The sequence below is a fragment of the Emiliania huxleyi genome (genome assembly GCF_000372725.1).
Source record: "Emiliania huxleyi CCMP1516 unplaced genomic scaffold EMIHUscaffold_515, whole genome shotgun sequence".
NCBI lineage: Eukaryota > Haptophyta > Isochrysidales > Noelaerhabdaceae > Emiliania > Emiliania huxleyi.
Genome location: NW_005198134.1, coordinates 15,960 through 34,140, shown reverse-complemented (window position 1 = coordinate 34,140; position 18,181 = coordinate 15,960). Strand labels below are relative to the sequence as shown.

General features: G+C 67.1%; 5 protein-coding genes across 5 annotated transcripts in view; 4 read left to right on the top strand and 1 right to left on the bottom strand.

Annotated features, from left to right (window-relative positions):
• EMIHUDRAFT_119690 (hypothetical protein) overlaps positions 1-831 on the top strand; it is a gene marked incomplete at both ends in the record, with an annotated part of 2,400 nt that extends 1,569 nt beyond the window's left edge. Inside the window, 3 exons of the mRNA XM_005766343.1 lie at positions 78-260; positions 349-501; positions 742-831. Of these exons, the coding sequence (XP_005766400.1) occupies positions 78-260; positions 349-501; positions 742-831 (426 nt within the window). The remainder of the gene's footprint in view (positions 1-77; positions 261-348; positions 502-741) is intronic.
• Positions 832-1,289: 458 nt separating this feature from the next.
• EMIHUDRAFT_246532 (hypothetical protein) lies at positions 1,290-1,721 on the top strand (the record flags this gene model as incomplete). Its single annotated transcript, XM_005766342.1, has 1 exon — positions 1,290-1,721. One exon carries the CDS (start codon positions 1,290-1,292, stop codon positions 1,719-1,721), a length of 432 nt encoding a protein of 143 aa, XP_005766399.1.
• Positions 1,722-2,628: 907 nt separating this feature from the next.
• On the top strand, positions 2,629-3,568 carry EMIHUDRAFT_246531 (hypothetical protein; the record flags this gene model as incomplete). Its single annotated transcript, XM_005766341.1, has 5 exons — positions 2,629-2,666; positions 2,740-2,799; positions 2,912-2,978; positions 3,147-3,422; positions 3,518-3,568. 5 exons carry the CDS (start codon positions 2,629-2,631, stop codon positions 3,566-3,568), a joined length of 492 nt encoding a protein of 163 aa, XP_005766398.1.
• Positions 3,569-7,251: 3,683 nt separating this feature from the next.
• EMIHUDRAFT_419647 (hypothetical protein) lies at positions 7,252-11,320 on the bottom strand. The gene is made up of 10 exons (XM_005766340.1): positions 11,047-11,320; positions 10,982-10,989; positions 10,469-10,801; positions 9,910-10,281; positions 8,955-9,824; positions 8,720-8,855; positions 8,004-8,485; positions 7,774-7,929; positions 7,601-7,698; positions 7,252-7,514 (listed from the first exon to the last, which is right to left on the bottom strand). Exons 1-9 carry the CDS (start codon positions 11,312-11,314, stop codon positions 7,630-7,632), a joined length of 2,694 nt encoding a protein of 897 aa, XP_005766397.1. The 5' UTR covers positions 11,315-11,320; the 3' UTR covers positions 7,252-7,514; positions 7,601-7,629.
• A 4,511-nt stretch (positions 11,321-15,831) lies between these two features.
• EMIHUDRAFT_119687 (putative sensory transduction histidine kinase) overlaps positions 15,832-18,181 on the top strand; it is a gene marked incomplete at both ends in the record, with an annotated part of 4,718 nt that continues 2,368 nt past the window's right edge. The window contains 4 exons of the mRNA XM_005766339.1: positions 15,832-16,305; positions 16,579-16,737; positions 17,267-17,677; positions 17,790-18,114. Coding sequence (XP_005766396.1) covers positions 15,832-16,305; positions 16,579-16,737; positions 17,267-17,677; positions 17,790-18,114 — 1,369 coding nt within the window. The remainder of the gene's footprint in view (positions 16,306-16,578; positions 16,738-17,266; positions 17,678-17,789; positions 18,115-18,181) is intronic.

Below are 18,181 nucleotides of genomic sequence, written 5' to 3'. Positions count from 1 at the left end.
CCAAGATGGTGGTGGTGCAGATGCCCGGCGCGACGCTGCGGGATGCCGTCCTCGCCTCGCGGCTGCCCACCGAGGAGGCGCCGAGCGAGGAGAACCGCGCCTTCCTGCAGCTGGATGACTCTGTGGAGGTTCGCATCGGCGAGGGCGGAGTCATGGCGGGCGAGATCCGCATCGGAGGCAAGCCGCTCGAGCCATCGGCGAGCTACTCGGTGGCGCTGCCGCGGAACCTGATGAAAGGCGCCTTCAAGATCCTGCCGCTGGTGGAGTTTGGGAAGGCGCGCGACGCCCGCGGCGAGGGCCGCCTCTCCACACTCGCGTGAAGAGGATCTGGCTGCCTCTCGCCTGTAGTTGCACGCCGAGGAGCTGCCCGACGAGGACAACTTTCTGCCCGCGCTGAACGTGGTCGTCATGCACCAGGCGAAGCGGATGTGGAGGCGGCTGGGCTCGTTCGAGGCGCTCGACCTCGACGGCGAGACGGCGGCATCTCGAAGGGCGAGATCTGTGAGCAGCGTCTCTCCACACGTTGGTCCGTCAACAGGCGACGGCGAGATCTCGGAGGGCGAGATCCGCATTGCGCTGCGACAGGCGCTCGGCGCAGAGCCGTCCCCCTTCCTCGTCTCGAACGCGAGATGTAGCCGAGACGCGACCAGATACAGCAAACACAGCTGACGACAGATGGTGTGCGCGGTGGGTCCTTTGGTCTAGGCACGCCCACGGCGCGACGGCACCACGCGTCCTCAGGTACTGCGGACTCTCGACCTCGACGAGTCGGGGTGCATCTCGCGCGACGAGTTTGCGACGATCGACCAGTCGCCCATGCCAGGCGGCTAGGTGTGACACGAATCACAATGGAGGAAAATCACAATGGAGGGGGTCAGTGTCAGCAGGGGGTAGAGGATGTAAAAAGGGAGCAGGTTGTGAGCTTGTGTGTGAGGCGTTCTCGCCTGTGACGTTCGTCTCACACCCAAGCACAACCCCCCGGGCCCGAAATCGCACGACAGCACAGTGAGTTCTAAAAATCCCCCCGACAGTGACAGTCACAGACACGCAACAAGCGGGGTCATGCACACATGCTATTGGAATAGGAAAACGCGAGCAAAAAAACCTTAGCGGCGCGCCAGACGCCGACTCTCGGAGTTTCTCACTGTGGAAAACCACTCGCAGAGGACCATTGGGTTTGTACTATTAACAACGAAGGCGCTCTCAAAAAAAAAGATTTTTTCTCATTTTGTGCAACGACGAAGCACGGTACCCCCCCAATCCTCGTCATGCATACATTGTAGATTCCTATGACGCCTCAGGTCTTCCAGTTCGACGAGGAACATGCGCCGGCCGGCTCTATATACTGGGAAAGTCGCGTACTGGTTGTTGGCGACGACGACCTTGCCAGCAAGCTCTCCGCTGTTCTCCGAGTCGCTCGCGGCAGCGTCGTCGTTGCGTCTGACGGCGCAGCGGGGCTTCGCCTTTTGACCTCGACGCACGAGTTCACTCTCGCGTTGGTGGATCTGCTGAGGATCGATGCAACGCTGGTTCGCCAGTTCCGAACCTGGGAGGCGCATGAGGGCGCAGCCCGTGCACGTGTCGTCGCTGTCTCGCACAACGCCGCCAACGTCCATCGTGAGCAGGTGCTCGAGGCTGGTTTCGACGACGTGCTACTTGTTCCGACGCCAGTGCTCGCGTCGCACGCCTGGCTACTGTCCGACTCGGAGGATAGCGCTTAGAGCCGTAGCGGCTCCATGGCTTGCGGCGTTGACCGTTTGGTGTTTGGCCCTCTCGGGGCCTCTCGGGGCCTCTTGCAACCTCTAACGGTCTTGTGACTCCCTGTGCCGTGCCGCATATTCTCGAGTCGTGTGACCTGCCTTGTAATACAAATACGTTGCGGAGATAGGGCCAGGATGTGGGCGCCTGCACAGCACGTTGCACTCTGCACAGCGCATTCGGCCGCGCGGCCGCGCCGCTCGCGACGGGGACGGGGCGCAGGCGGCAGGTTCGCACGTCTCGAACGAAGGCTGATTCGAGGAGATCTGGCACAGCGGCTGGCAAAACTCTTATCCATACACACAGGCGCGCACACACACCGCCGCAGCGACACCGTCGTTGGAAGGACGTTCCCACCCAGGCAGGGGGGTAGGGCACGGAAGGGCACCGGCAACGGGACTCGCTCGGGAGAGGGCGCATCGCGCACACGTTAAGGGTTCGACAGGCGCAGGAAATCCTGCCTGTCTCGCATTCGCATTAACAGATTTTTTACGCTCGCGGTCCCGCAACATTTCGTAACGCTCGTGGCTATTGGCCATCTGCCTCCTTCTGCTGTGAGAGAGGGTTGTATTTTAAGATTCTACAACCAATGTCGTCGGCACGGACGGAGCGGCGGCAGCATTGAACGCTGTGCGTGCTGCCGGCGGCACTCCCAGGCCCCGAGCCAGAGCCCCGACCGTCTCTGGCGTTCCATGCATGCGAATGGAACTTCTTGCGTGGCGTGTGGGTTCGGCCGGACGGCGACGACTAGGATACGAGGGTGGCAAAGGCAGAGAGGCAGGGCGGCCGGCGCGTCCCGTTCAGTACGCAGATGCTCAGCCCGTCCTCGCTCCCCGGCAGGCGACCCGCACCTCGCGTGGGCACACGCAAATGGCCTCCTGGGTCGAGAGACGAGAGCGTATCAAGCGGTCAGATGAGGCTGGTCGCTGGAGACTTCACCGGGCTGACTCGGCCGACTCGGACTCTCTTCCGGACCTCGAGGGCGTACCGTGAGCTGTCCGAGACGGATGCCACATGGGAGGCCTTTGAGAGGATACTGAGGTTCTTGGTGGAACGGGGTCCCTTGGTGGCGCGGCGTACCCAACGGCCAAAGGACAACAAGGACACACTTCGCGGGGGCGACAGCGGACCGGGTTCTGCGCCCTCTCCGCAGCCGCAACGCAAGCAAGCCCTCGGTGATGCGGAATGCTCGCGGGGCCATGGGCGCGCTGGCCCGCGCGGTCCTCTCCTCGGGCGAGCGTCTCTCGGGCCCACGGTACGCGGCACTCGCCCGGATCGCCGTCCACGACGACTCCGGCGGCGGAGCAAGGGGCGAGGTGGCGGCGGCGACAGCGGCGGCGGCCGCCGCGTCGCGGAAGGGCGCCTCCTCCTCCTCCCTCGACGCGGAGCTCTCCGAGCTCGTCCTCAACGACGGAGGCATCGACGCGACCCTCCGCTGGCTTACAGCGGCGCGCGAGCCGTCGACTGCCGCGTTCGTGCCTCTGATTGAGGCGGCGGTGAGCTGCGGCGACGACGACGCGCTGCTCGCGGCTGGCGGGCTGATGCGGAAGCGCGGCGTCCGCCCCGACGCCGCGCTCTACACCGCCCTCATCCTCGGGCGACTGCGGCTCGGGCAGACCGAGCGCGCGCTGTCTGCCTGCGACAAGTGCCTCTCGGACGGTGTGGTGCCGGAGAGCAGGGCACTGACTGCGCTCGTTCGCGCGCTCGCCGACGCGAGCGAGACCGAGGCCGCCATCTCCCTCTGCCGCCGGCTCCGAAGGCAGCCCCTCGCGGCTACGCGGCCTCGCCGGCTGGGGCCGAGCCCGCATGATCAACGTGAATCGACTCCTCCTCAGGCGCGGCTTGCGGCTGCGCGGCGGCGGACCAGCCATCTCTTCGCTCATCGCCGCCGCCGCGCGCTGCTCGGCGGCGCCGTTCGAGGCGGTGGCGGTGATGCAGGAGCGCGAAGCTGCAGCTCGGCTTCACCTCGGCTCCCTCTCCCTCTCGGCTTCATCTCGGCCCCCTCTCGTCTCTCGCTCTCGGCTTCATCTCGGTGACTTGTGGCGCAGGAGATCGAGGCACACATCGATGCGCACGCGCCGCCGCTACCGCCGCCGCCGCCGTCGGCGGCGGCGGCGGCGGCAGCGGCAGCGGGGTCGGCGGCAGCGGCGGCGGGGGCGGCGGGCGGTCGGCTGCTAATCACAGAGTCGGAGCAGCGCGGGGCGCTGGTGCTGCAGTGCCTGCGAGAGGGAAACTTGGGCGGCGCGCGCGCACTCGCGGCGCACGGGGAGGAGGTCCGGCGCGCGATGCCGCCCGTCGCCGTCGGCGCTCTGAACACGGCTGCGTCTGGGCGAGCTTCGGCCGAGGCTCGAGCGACGTCGGGCGGTCTTGCGCACTAGGCGCTCTGATGGCGGCGGAGTTCGAGGCGGAGAGGGTGGCCGCTGCTGACAAGCTCTTTTGCGAGGCGGAGCGGCGCGGGCTGTGGCAGCTTGACGAGCGCGGGCTGGGCTCCTCCTCGTCCTCCTCCCGGCGGTCGCTCGACCTCCGCGGTTTGCCGGAGGGGGTGGCTCAGGTGAGCACCTCTGCCCTCTCACTCCCGCGCGAGGGAGGACCAGCTCTGAAGAGGACCAGCTCTGAAGGACGAGGTGGCCCGCCGCAGGTGGGCACCCTCCACTTCTTCCATCAGCTGTCGCAAGGGGTGGACGATGCCGACGGCCCCGCACCGCCTCTGCCCTCTGCCGAGCCGCAGCTGGTGAGACCGCACCCGCCCCCCGCCTCGGGGGTGGTCCCGCGCCGGGTCGAGCTGTACGTCGACGACGCGAGGAGCGAGCAGCTGCTGCGGCTGTGCGCGAGGACGCCGCCGCCGCAGGAGGCCGGAGGAGCAGCCCGCGAGGGAAGTGGATCCATCCTATAGGTGCGCGAGCATGGAGCCGCCGCTGAGGCTCCGCCCCTCGCCCGCCGAGGCTGGAGGCGCCGGGGGCGTGAGGCTAGTCGCGGGCCCCGACGAGATGCGCGACTGGGAGGCGCAGGTCGCGCGGCGGCGGCTCGCGCGGCGGAGGGGCGCGCAACTCGGGCTGGTCGCGGTGTCGCACAACGTGATCTGGGCGGGATCGCTGATTGCTGCAGGCGGGTTGTTGTGAAGTGTGGCGCGGCCGACGGAGGACCGCGGGGAGGATGCGAGTGGTGCTGGTGGGAGAGGATTGAGGCGGGTGTGTGGCTCGCAGCACTTTCAGCACTTGGAGCACGCGCCGGTTTGCAATTTCTTGAGCTAAGTTTTTGAACCCCGTGATCGGACTCTGACTCGGCAGTCGCAGTCGCAGCCATGTTCTCGCCCGTGCCGCACGTCACGCCGCCGCCTCCTGTCTGTGGGCCGGGCTCACCTGAAAACAAGGCGCGCCGAGTCCCACTCTCACCGCTAAGCTCGGAGGGCAACTCGAGGCTGCAGCCGCCGCCACCAACGCCGCCGCCACAGCCGCCGCCACCAACGCCGCCACCACCACCAACGCCGCCACCCGCGATCGCCTCGCCTTCGCTGCGGACCTGCTTCTCGCCGCATGCAGACGCCAGCTTTTGGAGGCTCGCTGCTGCGGAGGCGTGCCGCCGACCGGGGACCGCCCGCTCGGCTCAGCCTCCGGCATCGCCGACGCCTCAGAGTATCCAACGCTCGTGGCTCGATACTGTGGTTGCAGCGGTGTCGCCGTGTCTCACACCGCCCACGACGCCGCTGCCTTTGGATCCAAAGGCAGCGCTCGCGGCGGACGGCCCACCGCCAGCTACGCCGCCGCCCGAGCCGACTTCTCCCGCAGACTCTTCGACGCTGGAAGCGGCCGCCGCGCAAGAGCCGCCGAAAACTCAACGGCGGCAGCGAGCTCGCTTTCTGACGCCCGAGCGGCGGCTGGCGCGGCAGAGATCCGCCGCGCCGCCCTCTGCTTGCAGCGCCAGCCGCGGCGAGGGCTTCTGGCACGGCGTGGTTGCCTCTCTCGTCGGCCAATCGCCCTGCAAACCGACGGGCGGCCAATTGAACGGCCGATCGCCCTGCGCACCCAGCGGCGCGGGAGGCGAAGGCGACGGCGGCGGCGAGGCTCGCGTGCCGCCCAGCCGCCTGCGAGCCTTCCTGCGGCGGCCTTCACCGCAGTTGCGCTTGTCATTTCCCCATCCGGAGCCTGACGCCGAGTGCTCTCGAATAGGCCGTCACGCTATCGGCGTGCAGCGCACGACCACCACAAGGGAGGGCGGGATGGAGGCTGCCGGGGATGCTTTGAAGGAATTGAAGCTGCGCCGCGTGAGGAGGGCCTGGCGAACGCGCCGCCCAAGCGTCAGGTGGGCACCTCGGTCTCGGGCGGCAGGCGGCTCGTCAAGAGCAGGCCTTTCTGGGAGCTCGCCCTCGAGCGGAGGGCAAACCCGGCGCAAGCCTGCTCGGCGAACGCGAACTCGGCCGTCCCACCACCCTCTATTATGGCGACATCGTCGGCCATGCCGTCCGACTGCTTGCCGGGGGAGGAGTACCGCGAGGCGGGGGACGGGCCGCGCCGCACAGTCCTCGTCAGCTGCAGCGACCTCGTCTTCCAGTGAGCTCTGACCTCGCACGCCGCTCGCGCCTCGCCAATATCCTCTCTCCTGCCCTCCCGGCCGCACACCCGCTAGCTTTGAGTGCGCTGCTGACTCCCTCGTCCCAGGTGCGCTCTCAACACGGCCGACCGGCGGCTGCGCTCGCTCAACAGCAGCTTGAGCGCTGGAAAGTGAGCCCGAGACACACGCACATGCCGCGACAACCGCGCGTTGAGGAGAGTGGCTGCATGGGAGAGACACACGCGAGTGACTTGCTCCGCAGGTTGCCTCCTGCGGAAGCGCTGGAGCGGCTGTACGAGCTGGTGGGCCGCGCGGCGGTGGAGGCGGCCGCAGCGGAGCTCATGTTCCCGGAGCGAGGCAGGGTCTCCCGCGCCTCGACTCGCATCTCGCGCCTCGACTCGCTCGAGGAGGCGACACTCCCGGGACACTCGTGAGACACACATCCGGCAGCTCGCCCCTCACTGGCGTTGGAGTCTTTCCTCCCTCATCCTCGCCCCCGCCCCCCTCGCAGGAGGAAGAGGAGGACCTCGACGAGAACGACGACGGCGCTCGCCGCGAGTTGACGCGAGCGCACACGAGTGACCTCTCCGGGTCGGAGGAAGACCCGGAGGCGAGCGATGCGGCGCCTCCCATGCCCCGCCCCTACGGCCTCGCGGCGGCGCGCATGTGAGATGTGGTGCCTTCATTTTTGTGATGACTGTTGACTGAAGACTGCTGTGTGCTGATGTGACATACTTTATGTCGCTTGTCGGGCTCGCGGGGGACGGGGTAGCGTGCGTACGTTATTCCCAATTCCGCGCAGTGGCCGCCTTCAAGAAGCAGTTTGTGGCGGCGGCGACGCTCCTCGAGACACGAACTTCACAATCACCAATCAGCATCGTCCGCATCGATCGCCTGGCAGGCAGTGGCACGATGCTCGATGGCCGATCATGGTGCTTGCAGCTTCAATGTACCCTAAATCTCTTTGTTAGAAGAAACACTCAACGCGCAGGGGCAATACGGAGGGCTAGCACACAGCGCGACACACCTAGCTGATAGCGCGAGAGGCGCTGATCACTGACACTCGTCAGACCAGCGCGCCGCACGCCGAACTAGAGTGAAGCGGGGTTGGGTGCCGCCGGAATACAGAGGGTGGGGGCGTGCATATGATGCGAATACAACGGCCGGCGCAGCAACCAAGACGGAGCGTTGCTGGCGGCCAAAACCGCCTGTGCAGCGGGTTACGCGGGGGTGAGATGCAAGGGAGGCGGCGGTCGGGCGGAAAGGGGAGAGAGGCGAGGGGGCGAGGGCGCGCCTCGCGGGAGACGGCGGTACGACTGGCCGCTATTGGGACACTGTGCGCGTCGCCCAGGAGCCAACCTGCTGCGTCATCTCGTTGGGCGATTGGCGCGCCTAACCAGACGCAGGCTCGTGGTGGGTTTGCTGCTCGCGCTTGCCGCAGCGCCCCGTTTGGCGAGGCTAGCGCGCCTCCTTCAGCAGCACCTTCAAGTAGCTCTTGTGCGGCTCCTGCTTCGCTATCCGCGTGAACTCTGGCCCGACGGTCATCGCGAGGTCTCCGACGACGCCGACGGCGGCGCGGCAGAGGTCGTCCGACACATGGTCGTGGCCGCACGACTCGGCCACCTGGTGGGAGCACGCGCCGGCCCGTGATCCCAACGCATCCTGCAGTCGGCGCCTCTGGCCGGAGGGAGCGCCACCTGGTGTAGCAAGCGCATCGCCCCCTGCAGGTAGGGCGTGAACTTCGGCCCCTTGTTATCTGCGCGCAGCCCCTGCAGCACGCCCGTGTACGCCTCGAAGATCCCCTCCCGCAGCTGCCCCAAGTAGTCGACCAAGTCCGGGTTGGACACGTCCATCGCAGTCATGCCGGCCTGCTCGAGCATCGACATAGTCACCTGCAGGTACGCCTCGAAGTTGCCCCCGACGGCGAGCGCGATGTCGCCAAAGCACGACAGGATGGGCGGCTTGACGTTGCGGTTGAGCGCGGGGTTCTGGAGGTTGCGCAGCAGCAGCTGCAGGATCTCCTCGCAGTAAGGCAGCACCTTGACCTCGAGCGCGCGGCAGATGTCGCCAACCACGCCGACGGCGACGGCGCAGACCTGGTGCTCCTCGTAGTTGTTGAGGCCGAGGCAGAGGAAGGGGCGGAAGTGGGGCATGTACTTCTCAAACTCGGACTCGACAGCTGCGGGCAGGGCGAGGGTCGGGGTGAGTCGCGAGCTGGTGGGGTCGCTGTGGGCCGGGGGAGGGGGGAGGGGAGCGGCGCAGGAGGCGCGGGGTCCGTCGGAGAGTGCTTGAGGTGTTGAGTCCCTCACGGGTCCCTCACGGGGAGGTCAGAGTTCTTGCCGTCTGGTACTCCTCACGCGGACGGCCGCCGCGGGGCTGAAGGAGGGCGGCGGGCGGCGCGTCGCGGTCGCACCGTTTGCGACGGCGCCGACGGCCATGAGCGCCTCCTCCTGCACCGTCGAGTTTTTGGAGCCAAAGACCTGGAGGAAGAGCTGCATGAGGCGGTCGGCCATCTCGCGGTCGAGCTGGCCCAGCTTCTGCGTCACCACCTGGTTCGCAGCGGGGCGCGGGTGTGAAGAGCCACCCCTCGCGCGAGAGCGGAGCGCGCGGCGCCGCCACCTGCGTGAACACTACTACACTATTCACACCTGCAGCGTGCCGCACAGCAGCCCCTGCAGCTCGTTCTGCGCCTCGCGGTCGTCGTTGGAGACGATCTGCATCGCGAAGGACTGCTCGAGCCGGCCCGCGATGACGGGCAGCAGCTGGGCAATGTGGGCCTTGGTGTCCTCGGCCGCGTTGGTGAGCGTCGTGTTCAGCGCCTCGTACGCCGAGACGCGCAGATTCCGCTCGCCCGCGTCGGGCCGCTCGGTGCAGGCGAGCAGCGCGCGCGCGAGGTCGACGAAGAGGGGCGAGAGCACGTTGGTCGGGTTGTTGCGCGTCTCCTCGCAGTGCTCCGCCAGGTTGTGCAGCGCGGAGCACACGTTGGCGGCGACGCGCGGCTCGTCCTTGAGCCCCGCGAGCAGCACACCCTCCGCCTCGGGCGGCTCCCCCGGCTGCAGCGCGCGCGTCATTTGCTGCCACTGCTCCGCGGTGATCGCGAGGATGTGGTGCTCGCACACGCGCCCGATGGTCCACGCCGCCGTGTCCTTGACCTGGACCGACGCGTCGCGCATCAGCCGGATCATCAGGTTGAGCGCGTCCGCCATGTACGGCTGCAGCGCCTTTGGCGACGGCCCCTCCAGGATGGAGCCAAAAGCAAGCGTCGCCGCCTCGCGCCGCCGCCAATCGGTCGCGGTGATGTGGCGCTCGATGAAGGGCGTCACGTACTGCACCACCTCGTCCTCGACCACCTGCGCCACGCGAGCGAGGCAGGTCGCCGCCGCCATCGCCACGTTCCACGTGTCGTCGTCGTCGTCCTCGTCCTGCTTCGTCAGGCCCTCGAGCAGCAGCGGCGTCAGGAAGGCGGCCGCGCCGCGCACGAAGTTCTGGCACGGCCGCGAGGGGGGGCGCGGCGGCTGCTCTTGCTCCGCCTATCGGGCGGGCCCGTGAAGGGTCGGGAGGGGGGCACTCTACGCAGAGGGGCGCGGCGGCCTCTTGCTCCACCTCGTGCGCCTCCTCGATCAGCTCGAGCTCCTCGTCGCAGATGGTGGACCAAAACTCGATGGCCTGCTGGCCGACCTCGTCCTCCGCCGGGTCGTGCGTCGCCTTCTCGATCGCCTGCAGCGTCAGCGTGTACAGCGCCTGCATGTACGGTGCGAGCTTGTCGTAGTACAGCTCGACTACTCGCACGGTGCACTCGAACGCCGCCGACTTGAGCTCCTTTGACTCGGCGGTGCACGTCTCGCAGACGGTCTGCATGATGTAGTTTCGCTCCACCTCGTTGTCGAAGTTGGTCTTGACGAACTCGAGCGCGTTGAGCAGCGCGTTGGTCCCCGCGCGCCGGATCTCCTCGTCCGCCTCGTCCTTGCGCATGCCCTGGGGGGGAGGCCGCAGCAGCAGCAGCAGCTCAGGCGAGGCTGGGAGGAGAGAGGCGAGGGTGACGGCGGCAGCGGCGGCAGCCCGAGAGGGCCGGGGCGGCGCCTGGCGTGGCCCCGGCGAGCCCTCTGGCGGGTGCGCAGCGTGGGAGGTGGGGAGTGGGGCGGTTCTCGGAAGTGGCGGTCGCCTGGATGACTGCGGTAAGGATGAGGTTGGATTGCGGTTGCAGCACGTCCGGATCGATCTCTTCGCAGATGTAGCCGAGCGCCTCGAGCGAGGACTGCTTGACGAAGCCGTTGGGCGCCTGGGTCACGTTGGTGACCAGCCCCTGGATCAGCTCCGGCCACTGGTTGTGCGGCAGGTCGATGGTTGCCATTGCAGAGACGGCCTGCGCGGCCGTGTGCCGCGCCGCCTTGACGCTGCTGCCGAGCGTGCCGAGCACGGTGTTTTTGATCTGCTGCTTGGCGTTGGCGTCCGTCTGAAGCCACAGCTGCGCCAGCTGCTGCTGCTTCGTCCCGTCCTACGCGGCGCGCGGCAGGCGGCGGCAGGTGGAAGGCGTGCCGGCGGGCAGCGAAGCGTGTTGAGACAGCTCTGTCAAGAGAGACGGCTCGCACAGGACGACGCTCCGCGCGCGCGTGCGGCGCGCCGTCGTGCGAGAGAGCGCCCGCGGCGGGCCGCGAGGCGCGCGCAGAGCCAGCACGCGCGGCGCTGCAGGCCCGCTTGAGCGCAGGGGATTGGTGGGCGGGAGTGCGCGCGCCTTGGCACTGAGGCAGTTCTTGAGCACCAGCCCGGCGGCCTGGCGGATGCGCAGCTCCTTGCCTTCGTTGGCGAGCTCAGTCGCCATCAGCGACATCAGCAGCGGCTGGGAGGGGGAGGGGGAGAGAGCGGCTGTCAGTCGGGTGCAGAGCCGAGAGCACCGCAGCGAGCGCCGCGCCAGGTTCTGCTGCTTCGCCGACTCGAGCTGCTGCTCGGCCTGCTGCCGGATCGCCTGGTCATGGGACTGCGCGGCGAGCAGCACCGATGTGACGTCCATCGCTAGCGCGGTGGGCCTCTCGCGCCGGCGCGGTCCAGAGCCAAAAAAAGATATTTCCCGACAACGAAATCTCTGCCACGCCGACGGTGCCTTGAAATGGCGCCATTCTCTTCTCCTGGTCACTACCAGCGTGCCGACGAAAGTCGCCGAGTCTTCCTTTGGGGTCGCCGCCGGTTCAACGTGTTGGGCTGAGCACAGTTTGCCTCTCGCACCCCGTCTGTTTTCCTTTCCTTTTTTCTCTACAACACCCTCTCTTTTCCTCTCTCTTTTCCCGGGAAAACTCCGTGGAAATCGTCAAATTTTGGGCTCTGAGCCGAGTCTGAGGCTGGTTTGAGAGAAGACGACCGTTACGGGAAGAAGACGACCGTTACGAGAAGAACGCCTGCGCCGTCGCGCACGCTAGACCCGTGCCGAAGAGGACCGATAGGTACATGTGTCTCAGGCGAGTGGCGTCAGTGCTCGTGTAGCAGCTGTGTAGAAGCAGCCACTCGAAGCCAGAGCAGCCGCAGGGAGGCCGTCGGGGCGTGCAAAATAAAAGATCGTTTCGGAAAGCATGCGCGACGCTGCCTCTTTGCGCCGCTCGCTCGCGGCGGCGGGAGACATGGCCGCCGATGCGGCTCGCACTCGCTCGGCGGGCCTCCGTCCCACAGCCGCCCGGGCGTGCCAGGGGGCAGCCTGGCGCTGCGCTGCTCGCACGCTGCACTGCACAAAGCTGTGACAACAAGGGGAGGCTCCTGAGCTTCAGCGTTGAGCAGTGCAGCTGCGGGCGCTCGTGGGCGGCTGTGCAGTGGTGAGAATGCCTGGTTGGAGGCGAGCTGGCGCTGCGCCAGGGTGCGCAGCATGCTCCCTTGCTCTGTCCTGAGGCATGCTGGTTGGCGCCCAGCACAATGCCCTGGATGCATTGCTCCACGCCGTGCTGGCTGGTGCAGTACTGCCAGTGCGCCGACTGGCGCGCAGGGTGCGCGTCGCCGCGCGTGGCGCGGGAGGCGCGAGAGGCGCGGCTGTCGGTCAACCCCGCGGCGCAGGCGCGCCGCGGAAGCTGCTCGACAGGCGACTTCATTGCGAACGCCGTCGCCGTTACTCCAACTTTCCTTTGCCGATCAAAAGCGCCCGTCCTTTGCTTTTTAGCCGCCGAAATTTAGCTCGCTGTTTTTCTTTATAGGCGTCTGCAAATTCCAAGCTGCGTATTCTTGTATTATCGTCAAGTAGTACAGGTACTCCGTGGGGGCAGTGTGTATTCTCGTAACATGCGCGTATTCTCGTATCACTGGCTCCGAGTAGAAAAAGAAAGAAAACATGTCTGTGTCTGGTGTTTACTAGCTCGAGGCGTGCGGCGCAGGGCGTTGGGCGGGAGGGCGCGGGGCGCTCGAGGTTGGGGCAGGGTGTGTTGTGTGTGTGTATGTGTGTGTGTATGTGGGTGTGTGTGTGGGTGTGTGTTTGTTTGTTTGTGCGAGGGCAGGGCAGGGCAGGGCAGGGCGGCGGCGAGCGGCGAGCGGCGTCGGCGAGATCGGCGACGAAGAGAGGCGATGGTGACGTACACGGCGGCAGTGTTCACGGCAGCAGCGCCGGTGGCGGCCCCGCGCAGCGGCGGCGGCGCCCTGAGTGAGGCAGACTGCCCTGCACAGCCTGCTGGGAACGCTCCCGACGAGCGGCGAGCCATGCGGGCCCGCCGCGGGCGACGCGGGCGGCGAGCCGACATGCGTGTCGCAGGCGTAGACAGCACTGGCGAGGCGAGGCGGCCGGCGCCGGCCCCGGAGGCGGCTGCAGTAAGAGCAGCGAGGCAAAAGTCACTGTTGGAAGGGTGGGGAGCAGGCTGCCGTCGAGCAGCGCGCCATGCGGGCCTGCCGCCGGCGACGAGATTGGAGAGCCGACAGGCATCAAAGAGGTAGGTACTGAGGAGGGCCATCGCGCCCGAGGCGGTCCGCGCCGGCCCTGCAGGCCGTCTCAGTGTAAAGGTGGGAAGCAGCAAGCTCTACAACCGCAGGCTCTGCAGCCGATAGAGTGGGCGGGATCGCGTCTGTTACTCGATCATACTGCCTCAATAGAGCTTTAAAGAGAAAAGGTTCCTAATCACAGGTGTATTGGTAGCACCGCCCTGTATCATGAGCTTCAATGTGTATGCGCAAAACCTGGGAGTCACTCGAGTCACTCAAAATGTTTTCCCTGGCTTTACTCATTTTTCAAGGCGCCTCAACTGGCGATAGAGATGTTCTTTTTTGGGCAACAAGTGAAGGAACACTGAAAGTCCGACAATATCTTAGGGGTGAAACTTGAAACAAAATCCACAAATCATTCAAGGGGACTCGTATATCGACAGGAGATGAGCAAACAAGAATTTGTCCCTAAAGCTGTTTTTTTGTCAATCACTGCATTAGCACATCTTACCGCTCCTAGTTGTGTGCAGGAGTAGAAATAAAGGCTCCGCATGGTACAATGGAGTACTTTTAGGGTAGACTCACCTACTCACCGCTGTCGTCATCGCTGGCACCCGACTCGCCATCGCTCGAACCGGACACTTCGCACTCTGGGCACGAATACACACACTCGCCGGCGTGACCCATGTGCGCGCATTTGAACATGTGGTCGTGGTTGCAATGTGCGCAGCACGGATCTCGCTCGCTTTCGCTACCGAGCGGCTCTAGAGTATCATGAGATGCCATGGTCACGCACTCCAGCTCGAGGCAATCTCCGCACGCCGTGCATGCACCGCGCACGACATACACATCTCGCAACGGCAGGAACTCGGCGCTTGCTGAGACCCAGCTATGCGGATGCGTGCTCGGTGTGGGCTGTGCAGACATGGCCGGCGCGTGCCAGCCGGGCACTCGGTGATAGTAGGGGAACGTCACGAGCTCGTGCAGCTGCTCCGAGCTGAACTCAGCGACGTCATGCAGGTTGAGCTCGTGAAGCATCCGTTGCGCGTCTTTGATCGACGGCTCGTCGGGCAGCCTGGCTGTCGAGACGTCTAGCTCGGGCGATGACTCTGGATGCGGCGGCAGCAGCCGCACCCACGAGCCGACGCGCACCTGCACGGCTATGTGACTCTTAGCTCGTGACTTATGACTCAAGCTGCTCATGACTCAAGCTGCTCGTGTCCCACGCACCTCGCCACCCGCCATCGCCTCGACGGTCGCCGGCGAGGCGTAGAGGCGGCGAGAGAGGATGTAGCCGCTGCCGTTGTCGTCGCCGCCGTGGAAAGACGTCACCGTGGCGATCGCGTTGGGCTCGCCGGGCAGCCAGCAAACCTGCAGAGATCCAGCCGAGATCCGAGATCCAGCCAGGGTCCAGCCGAGATCAAGCTGAGATCAAGCTGAGATCAAGCTGAGATCAAGCCCGACCTGCTGCCCGACGCGAGGCCACGGCTCCACCTGGTAAGGCGAAATGCGGCGCGGCCCGGCCTCATCTTCATCCTCGTCCAGCAGCACATCATGGTGATGCTCCGGCTCAACGACGGCCGTGACCGCCCTGCCGCACTCCCACAGCACGGCTCGCTCGAGCACGACGCCGCAGCAGCCAGCGTGCAGCCCCTCGATCACGCGCACGCGTTGGCCCTCGTGCACGAAATTGTCGCCCAGAAGCCGCTTCTCCTCCCTAGTGCGCGCCACCTGGCTCGAGTCGAGTGGGATCTTCTTCTTCTTGCGAGCCGCTGTGCGGTACTGGTTGATGACGTTCAGCCGCCGGTTCCTGTCGCGCCGCTCCGCCTCCACCGCGCCCTTCTTGCGCTTCTGCGCGCCGGACGCCTCCGGCCTGCCGCTCCTGTCGCGCTTGTCCTCGCGCTTGCGCTCGCGCTGCTGAGCCATCGAGGCTGCTGATCGCCCGCCCTTGGCCCAGGGCAGCCCGGTGACGTTGTGCAGCCAGGCACCGCTCTCCCCGTAGCTTCCATCCCACGTGTGCTCCTTCGGCGCCCTGCCTTGCGGCCGTGGATGTGGAGCGCCGGGCGCGGCTGCGGTCGAGGACGAGGCCTGGCCACTCATTGGTGGACGGCCAAATCTTTGTGGCTCTTGCCAAATCTTTGTGAGGTGGGAGGCCCGGGCAGCTAGGTTGGGAGTCGCGGAATAATGTTGGGAGTGGGTACCTTACGAAGTAAACTTCTCCATTGTACTTTTAGCTCTCTCCATTGTACGATAAACAAACACATCACAAGCTGCTGTATACAGGCTTCTATAAGAGGTGTGTCAGACCCCTGATTCACATGAGCAGTATGCAATGGTATATACTAAGAAGACACACACACACAGAGCTCACACACAGGTGTTGTTTGGTATTGCTAAAAATCTCTCTCTCACACAGGTTATGAAAATGAATGAACTCGGGGGCACGGGACGCGGCACAAACGGGGCACAAACGCCAGGCTACAAAGACGGGGAGGCACGTAGTGTATTTGTGTGTATGTCCCCGTCGCCGTCCTCTCTCACCAGGCGGGGGCGGTCTTTGAAGTGGCGCGCGGTATAGGGTTGGTGGGGTGGGAAGCAGGGAAGCCAAACGGACGGGGGGGGCGGTGGCGATTGCGTGCCCGCATGTGCGCCGTGCTAATACTCGGTGCCCTGGTGAGCCACGCGGCTCGCCACGGCGCGCGCGGGCGCCACCGCGCGGCGACGGCTATGTGCGATCACGGAGCGGGCCGGCTGTGGGAGCCACTAACGCCGATGACGCCTGAGTTTGCGTCAGTCGCTCAGGCACAGTTTGAGGTGCTCGGCGCGCGGCTGCAGGCCTCTCGCGCCGCCATCTACTTTCGGCGCGAGGACCCACGGACCGGCGCTCTCGAGTTTGTGCCGGCCGCGGTCTGGCCGGCGACCCAAAAGGTATGGATCGTCGGTGAGGGCGTCCGGCCGTCAGTCGACTCGCCGCCGCTGCCGGGCGGTACCGACGCGGGGTCGCTGATGCCATCGTACCCCTTTCTCTCGCGCGCTGCCTCGCCGCTGCCCTTGGGGCGGCTGCCCGAGGAGGCTGCTGAGGCGGGCCTTTCTGTACCGCTCGTGCACGGCTCGGATGTGCTCGGCATGCTGGCCATCTGGCGGGCCGCGCCGGGCCTGAGCGAGGCCGCGCCGCCCGCCTCCCCTCCACCTGCGTCCTGGACCAAGGAGCAGGCGAGCATCCCGCGAGGGAGAGGGAGGGAGGGAGGGAGGGAGGGAGGGAGGGAGGGAGGGAGAGAGAGAGAGAGAGAGAGAGAGAGAGAGAGAGAGAGGAGGCGGGGCGACGGTTCTGCGGCGGTGCGGTGCGGCGCCCCTCTCTCTCTCTGCGAGCATGCGAGCCGCCCTCGCTAGGCGCGCGAGCTGGAGGCTGCGGCCTCGGCGCTCGCGGTCGCCGCCCTCTTCGACCGCAGGTACTCGGGCCTCGGCGGAGGCTACCGCGAGATCGTGTACGGCGACGCGCCGCGAGACGGCGGCGCGGCGGCCGGCGGCGGGATGCGGCAGGGGGGGGAGGTGGAGGCGGAGGGGCGGAGGAGGGGGCGGCGGAGGCAGGGAGGGCCCTCGCCGCACGCGCAGCCCTCGGAGAGGGGGGCGGGCGGCACGGCGCGGAGCCGCGGCCAGCCGGTCACGGGCGGCGGCGGCGACGCGGAGCAGCGCGGAGCCTCCTCCGCAGCAGCTCGCGGCGGCGGCGGAGGAGGAGGCGAAGGCGGAGGCGACGGTGGCGAGGAGATGGGCGAGCTGGGCGCTGACGAGCTGCGCCAGCTCCTCGCCTCCTTTGTCCACCAGCTGCGCTCGCCCGTTGCGGCGACGCGGACGCTGTGCAGCCTGCTGCTGCGGCGGCTCCCGCTCGAGGATTTTGCCTCTCGCAGCCTCCTGCGCGACATCCTCCTGCAGGCGCCTCGCTCTCCCCGCCTAGACCGCCCTCCGCCTCCTCCGCACCCCACACACCCTCGCATTGCTCGCATTGCCGCCCTCCCGGCTCCTCCACCCCCCCCCCCCCCACACACACACATCCCTCCACCGCCGCCCCTCCCTCCTCCAGGCCGAGCGAACCTCCGACCTGCTCGAGCCGCTCGACGCAATCTCATCGGCGCCCGCTCTCCCCGCCGCCGCAGCCGCGATGGCGCTGCTCGCCCCGCGGGACCCGCCGGCCGAGCGGCGGCAGCAGGCGCCCGCGGGAGAGGGCGGTGCCAAGGCCTGGGCAAAGGGTGACCCCGGCAAAGCGGCCGCCCGGGTGGAGGGCGGGCGGGAGGGCAGGAGGGCGGCGGGGGGGGAAGAGGGCGGGGCGGCGGGGTGGGCGGGCGAGGAGGTCTCTCTCTTCGTGGGGGAGGTTGCTGGCGAGGTGGGCGTGCCGGTGCTCTTCGTGACGGACGTGTTGCGCGAGGCGTGCTCGGTCGGCGCGGCGGTCGCCTCCTCGCGCGGCGCGCAGCTGCTCGCGCTCTTCGACGAGGAGGTGCCCGGCGTGAGGGCGTCCGAGCGCGCGCTGCGCGAGGCGCTCCGCCGCACGAGATCGACAGCGGGCTCGAGCAGACGTGCGCCAGACCCGTCCTGGAGCCTCGCTGCAGGCGCTCGCCAACGTGATCGACAACGGGCTCAAGTACGCGCGGCCTCCGCCGGGCGGAGGCGAGCCGTGCGTCAGCCTCTCGTGCCGCTGGTGCGAGGAGGAGGGCAAGGTGCTGACCGAGGTCTGGAACTCGTTCTCGCCGCCGCTGCCGGACGAGGACCTGCGGCGCGCCTTCGAGTGGGGCTACCGCGGGGCGGCGGCGCGTAAGAGCGACGCCGAGGGCACCGGGCTCGGACTGCAGATCGCGAGGCGGCTCGTCGAGTCGATGGGCGGCACGCTCTGCTTGCATAACGCGCCGATGCCGGGATGGGCCGCGGCCGAGTCCGGTGCTGATGCTGCGGGGATTGGTGCACCGCCGGAGGGGGTTAGCGCGGTGCTCATGCTCCCCCGTGC